Here is a 6,780-nt window from a genome sequence, read left to right as displayed (position 1 = left end):
GGCTGAGCAAGTGCAGAATGGTGGTGGAGTGTGCTTTTGGCCGTCTCAAGGGGAGATGGAGAAGCTTACTGACTCGCTGTGATCTCAGCGAAACCAATATCCCCATTGTTATATCAGCTTGCTGTGTGCGCCACAATCTCTGTGAGAGCAAGGGGGAGACCTTTATGGTGGGGTGGGAGGTTGAGGCAAATCGCCTGGCTTCTGATTACACCCAGCCAGACAGCCGGGCGATTAGAAGAGCCCAGCGGGATGCGCTGTGCATCCGGGAGGCTTTGAAAGCTAGGTTCCTCAGTTAGCAGGGTAACCTGTGACTATTAACTTTGTTTAAAGAGAAGCTGAACCTGCCCCCGTTTCTTTACCTAGTTTATGTTGACTATCCTCTCCAGCTACATACCCCCTTCACCCCCTTCCCAAAAAATAAAATCTGTTCTGTTTTGTTGTTAATGAACACCGTTGTCTTTATTACTGTTTTCGCGGGAACGTTTTAAACCGGGGACGCAGACTGTGGCGGGGGGCGGGTTTAGTGTTCTGATGCAAATGATGCTTCTAAACTCCCGGAATGACAGGCTCCGCACTGGTGGACTGGTTGTTTCAACGGAGCCTGCCAGCACTCCTGGGCGGGACTGCGTGTATGTGTCGGATATGTGACTTTCTGGCAGGGGGAGGAGGGTTACAGATCCCCTGCTGCGTGGCTCTGTGATCCAGGATAAGGACCGCTGCATAAGATCTGTAACTGCCCTCCCCCGCCACAAAGTCACAGAGCTACTCCCCTCCCCCCGCCCCACAGAACATGAAAACCACCTCCCAGACTGACCAGGGCAACTAGTGACTGCACTGTGTATGTGTCCTGATGCTGGACCTGCCCCCGCCTCTGTACCCTGCTAAAGGTGACTGTCCTGTCCAATTACCAAGCCCCTTCCCCCCCTTCAGACAGACTCTCCTCCAAAAGAAAATCATGGAAACAGTAATTAACAGAAACGAATATTTTATTATGAACCACACATGAAACGAGGGGTGGTGAAACTTGGACGGGGGCTTGTGTGAGGTGGGTAGGAAAGGACTTTTCAAATTTTGGGGAATGAGAGCCCAACAGTGCTAGAGCAGTCTGCACTGGTTGACTGAAAGTTTTAACGGCCCTTGCCGCCCCTCCTTCTTTGGACTTTGGGTGAGGGGGGTGTGGGACTTGGTGGCGGGGGAGGGCGGTTAGAGATAGACCGCAGCGGGGCTCTGTCCTCCTGCCTCCGGTCTTGCAGAACATCAACAAGGCGCCGGAGCGTGTCCGTTTGCTCCCTCATTAGTCCAAGCAGCGTTTGAGTCGCCTGCTGGTCTTCCTGACGCCACCTCTCCTCCCGTTCCATGATTGCTCGGTGCATTTCGGACAAGTTCTCCCTCCACTGTGTCTGCTGGGCTGCCTGTGCTCGGGTGCAGGACATTAGTTCTGAGAACATGTCCTCACGCGTCTTCTTCTTCCTCCGCCTAATCTGCGCTAGCCTCTGTGAGTGTGATGCCAGGCTGGGTTGGGAGACAGTCGCAGATGTGTCTGTGGGAATGGGAAAAAGGGAGTGAATTCCTGAGACAGATAAATGAAGTTGTGAACAAAGAACATAGTCTTTCTCTGTGAACAAGACCATGCACTGCACCTCTCACATGCGCACTCAGGACAAGGTCGAATTTTCGGACCTCGCCTTCAGTGCCTGGGGTCTTGAGTGGCAATCTGAGAAGCGGGGCAGGACACCTCAACTTTTGTAGCAGGCAAACATGTTAAGCCGTAGACTTGTGGCTGCTTAAAACTTTAATAGCAGCACTGGCCTCCTTTCACATTGAAAGCAAAGCCAGTCTCTGCTGCCAGCAATCCGGCAAGCATGAACTCTGCCCCTGTCCCACCCCCTCGCGGCTCTCCCAGGGAAAGATCCCTGTATGCTGCCCCTCTCCCGCCTCCACCGCGTCGCTGTAAAGCAGTCCCAATACTAACATTCCCCTCCCTAATTCAAAGCAGGGCATCATGAGCCCTCACCCTGATGAGGATCTCGGACAGCGAGAAGGAACGCATGCTTAGGGAAAGCATGCAAAAACCAGGGCCGTATGCTGCCATGCTTTGCCGTGCAATGATCCCTGAGTATTTGATTGTCTCCTGGCGAGGAAACGTCTCGTACCATGGAGGACCCAATAAAATCGCTCTCCCCAGGAACCTGATGACCAGGCTTGAACATTACCTGCAGGAGACCTATGTTGAGATCTCCCATGAGGATTTCGTCTCTATTCCCGGACATATAGACCGGATTTTGGTGTAGCTGCACTGGCAGGGACTAAAGAGTGGAGCGTCTTGGGCAGCAGAATCATGATAAACCGGACATTGTTAGATTTTTTTTAAATAGTTGGGACTAAAAATTTTATCGCCTAAGGCAAAGAAATCATGAAAAACCCATTGTTAATATTATAAATATTCCAGTTCTGTTAAAAATAAAAGTTTAGATTTTTAAATCACTTCAGGAAAAACCCATTGTTAATATTTTAAATATTCCAGTTCTGTTAAAAATAAAAGTTTAGATGTTTAAAGCACTTACTGCTTGATCCTTCCCCTGATTCTGTGTCCGGGGTAACGGATGGGGACGGTTGGTAGGGGATCTCGGTAAGGGTGATGAAGAGCTCTTGGCTGTCGGGGAAATCAGCGGTGCAAGCGCTGTCGACTGCCTCGTCCTCCTCATCTCCTTCCTCATCTTCCCCGTCCGCTAACATGTCCGACGAGGAACCGGCTGCGGACAATATCACATCCTCAGAGTCCACGGTCACGGGTGGGGTAGTGGTGGCGGCCGCACCCAGGATGGAATGCAGTGCCTCGTAGAAACGGGATGTGTGGGGCTGGGATCCGGAGCGTCCGTTTGCCTCTTTGGTTTTTTGGTAGCCTTGTCTCAGCTCCTTGATTTTCACGCGGCACTGCGTTGCATCCCGGCTGTATCCTCTCTCTGCCATGGCTTTAAAGATCTTCTCGTAGATCTTTGCATTCCTTCTTTTGGAGCGCAGCTCTGAAAGCACGGACTCATCGCCCCACACAGCGATGAGATCCAAGACTTCCCGATCAGTCCATGCTGGGGCCCTCTTTCTAGTCTGCGATTGCACGGCCATCTCTGCTGGAGAGCTCTGCATCGTTGCCAGTGCTGCTGAGCTCGCCACGATGTCCAAACAGGAAATGAGATTCAAACTGCCCAGACAGGAAAGGGAATTCAAATTTTCCCGGGGCTTTTCCTGTGTGGCTGGTCAGAGCATCCGAGCTCTGACCGCTGTCCAGAGCGACAACAGAGTGGTGCACTGTGGGATAGCTCCCGGAGCTATTAGCGTCGATTTCCATCCACACCTAGCCTAATTCGATATGGCCATTTCGAATTTAGCGCTACTCCTCTCGTTGGGGAGGAGTACAGAAGTCGAATTTAAGAGACCTCTATGTCGAACTAAATAGCTTCATGGTGTGGACGGGTGCAGGGTTAATTCGATGTAACGGCGCCAAATTCGACATAAAAGCCTAGTGTAGACCAGGCCTTAGTGTGTCTGGCGGGACAGACTTTGCTCCCATGACATTCCCATAGAGACACACCAGGATGGTGCCTTCTCAGGCCCCGTCAGGGCACTGCACGCGGCGGCAACTCTAGAAAGCTAGGAGGATGCTGGGAACAGCAGGGTGTGTTGTATAAAGAGAGGATCCACGCCTCCTGCTTCTACATCCTGTGCATGGGAGGAGTCTCTGGAGAAACTGAGCTCCACCCCCAAGAAATGGCTGTAGAATTCCTGCTGCAATGCCAGACAAAACATAGCCTCTCTTGCAAGGGACCTTTCCTGGGCTTGTCCCCAGAATCCTGAATGACATCCAGAAGCTAAAAGAATTCCAGTTCAGATCCCTGGCATCACGTGCTCACTGCAGCTCACTCCATTTAGGATGGGCACTAGCTGATTTTCGAGGGGAACTCTAAACTGAAGCCAGTGCAGTGACCCAGCCAGGAGCTAGACAAGGCAATGGAGAGCAGCAGAGTGGGCAAGGTGTCAGTCCATTGGGCAGCTATTGCTGGGAAGGAGCTATGGGGAACTGCTGCTAAGTGATAATCCAGGAGCAGCCAGGGATCCACTAAGACCCGATAGGGGTGAACACTTCTGGCAAAGGGCAGCACAACTGCTCAGTACCTGGGGCAGACACGGCGCTCTCCAGCTGTGCCACTCCACGCATGCACCGTCGCCCCAAGCCCTACGTCTTTCCAGTCCTCTCCAAGCAGGGATGCTGTGAGGTTGGCCCCAGCCAGCTCTGAGTCTCCGAGGCTGGGGGAGGAGAAACACAACAAATTGCAGGCTCCCAAGGCAGGGGCTGCAGAGCTGAGCAACAACAGCCCCAGGCACTCTGCTGCCCATAGGCCTCAGATTCTCCTTGCAGCCAGGGGTTCACATGGCCAACGAGCAGCTGCCCTGAGCCCTCTGGAGGGAGGAGCAAAAAGCCATTGGGGGGCCAGGCCTGTGACTGGGACAGCTGATGTGTTTAAAGAGCCCTGGCCCCAGCTGTACCATACCCCAGCCCTGAAGCCTGCCCTGCCCCAGCTGTCCCATACCCCCAGCCCCGGAGCCTGCCCCTCCCTGGGCCTTGGCACACTCTTGCTGTGCACAAGCAGCCTGGAAGCCCCTGACTGAAGTTACACTTGGGGTAACTGCCCTGAACTCTGCTACCAGACATGGTCTCCCAGGGCTGTGGCCGCCCAGCTGCTCTCTGGGCTGGAAGGAGATGTGCTCTCCTGAGCCCAGGTGCATGGATTAGTGTAATGAGGCTGCCAGCACCGCAGGCCCATTAGGGGCACACAGCCACCACAACAAGCTGTAAAACAAACACGGCTGCCTCTGGGAGCCTGGATACGGGGAGAGAGGGTGCAGGCCAGGCCCTGGAAGCAGGGAGGGGAAGAGAAGGGAGGCAGAGAGCAGGCCTAGACCCAGGGGAGGCGGAGATGAGGGGGAGCTTTTGAAAAATCCTATCTGCAGATTACCACCAATGGAGCTGCACAGACCTTGGCAGCACTGAACGTGACAAAGCCCAGTACTGTGTTCAGCCCCAGAGCAGTATGCAATCTCCGGCTGCCCTGTAGTTTCCTTTGGCTATGTACTAGGGTGACCAGATGTCCCGATTTTATAGGGACAGTCCCGATTTTTGGGTCTTTTTCTCATATAGGCTCCTATTACCCCCCACCCCCGTCCCGATTTTTCACGCTTGCCGTCTGGTCACCCTACTATGTACCCACATTGTGCAGTAGTGTACATGGGAGCTGTTAACAGCTGTCCTGCCCCACCCAGAAGTGGCTGCATTTCAGGGCCGGAGGAGGCGATACTATTCATCCCTTGCCCAACTCCCAGGGTTTGTGAGGCACCATTACTGCTGGTTTATAAAGCCCTGGGAACTCCTCTGATGGACAGTGCTGCTAGGACCAGCCATCTCCCATCATAGAATCTCAGGGTTGGAAGGGACCTCAGGAGGTATCTAGTCCAACCCCCTGCTCAAAGCAGGACCAATCCCCTGCTTTGAGCAGGGGGGTTGGACTAGATACCTAGCGGGGGGGAGGGATTGCTCAGTGGTTTGAGCATTGGCCTGCTAAACCCAGGGTTGAGAGCTCAATCCTTGAGAGGGCCACTTAGGGATCTGGGGCAAAATCAGTACTTGGTCCTGCTAGTGAAGGCAGGGGGCTGGACTCAATGACCTTTCAAGGTCCCTTCCAGTTCTAGGAGATAGGATATCTCCATTTATTTAATTTAATTTAAACGAATCTCACCCCATCCCTCTCCTGTGTATGTTTCAGTGGGAAGCTGGTGTCTCCGAAGTGGAAGAATTTCAAGGGTCTGAGGCTGCTTTGCCGGGATAAAATCCGCCTCAACAATGCTATCTGGAGAGCCTGGTACATCCAATGTGAGTACACAGCCCAGCTGCCCTGGGGCTGGGCCCTGAATCCTCCCTGTGCAGGCAAACCTATGGCTCCGAGAGCCTGGCCCTCGTCTGGGGGTCTAGGGGGAATGACTCTGGGGAGGGGGAGAATTCTCTCCCACGGTAGGGGAGGGGCAGATATTCACCCTGAGGAGGGACTCAGAGGCGGTGGGTGACTGAGTGAAAAGGGCAAGTCCTCTCCCTGGATGAGGTGAGGGAGGGGGCAAGTCCTGTCCCCAGGTGGGGGCAAGGCCTGTCCCTGGATGGCGTGGGGAGGGGCGACTAGACCCTGACTCTAGCCTCTTGTGGGCAGATGTGGAGCGGAGGAAGAGCCCCGTGTGTGGGTTTGTGACCCCCCTGGAGGGCTCCGAGGCGGAAGAGCACCGGAAACCCGAGGTACGTACACAAGCGCTCTTCCCAGCCACATTGGCGGGGGGTGGGGGAATAGATCTGGAGCCGCTTGCTGGGGTCTGGGCTGAGGGTCTCTACTGGTTTGGCTCTGACAGGCTGGGGGCAGTGATGGGGTGGTGGGAGTTGTTTCTGCAGTTCCCAGGGTCCAGTATTCAATGGCTTCTCTTTTGGCTGAGGAAAACCAGCCCTGAGGCCAAGCGCCCAGATGGGAGCCACATTGCACTCCCGCAGCTGGGGAAGGGGATATGTGTGTGTCAGGCCTCTCCCAGCAGGGGTCGCTGTGGGGAGGGGGCAGGAGGGCTGGCTGTGCGGGGAGCTCCCAGCTACGCCAGCCCAGCCTCTCCCAGCAGGGGGTGCTGTGGGGAGGGGGGAGGAGCACTGGCTGTGGGGGGAGCTCCCAGCTATGCCAACCCAGCTTTCCCCAGCAGGGG

General features: G+C 54.7%; 1 protein-coding gene across 1 annotated transcript in view; it reads left to right on the top strand.

The window, feature by feature from the left end:
- Window positions 1–5,816: 5,816 nt before the first annotated feature.
- Window positions 5,817–6,780, top strand: part of MLXIPL (MLX interacting protein like) — a gene marked incomplete at its 5' end in the record, with an annotated part of 40,469 nt that continues 39,505 nt past the window's right edge. The window contains 2 exons of the mRNA XM_026659291.1: window positions 5,817–5,923; window positions 6,252–6,334. Of these exons, the coding sequence (XP_026515076.1) occupies window positions 5,817–5,923; window positions 6,252–6,334 (190 nt within the window). The remainder of the gene's footprint in view (window positions 5,924–6,251; window positions 6,335–6,780) is intronic.

Source organism: Terrapene carolina, unplaced genomic scaffold, assembly GCF_002925995.2.
Source record: "Terrapene carolina triunguis isolate 2854851 unplaced genomic scaffold, T_m_triunguis-2.0 Scaffold620, whole genome shotgun sequence".
NCBI classification, from domain to species: Eukaryota; Metazoa; Chordata; order Testudines; family Emydidae; genus Terrapene; species Terrapene triunguis.
The sequence above is the reverse complement of the archived record's forward strand: the minus strand, read 5'-3'. Positions and strand labels throughout refer to the sequence as shown.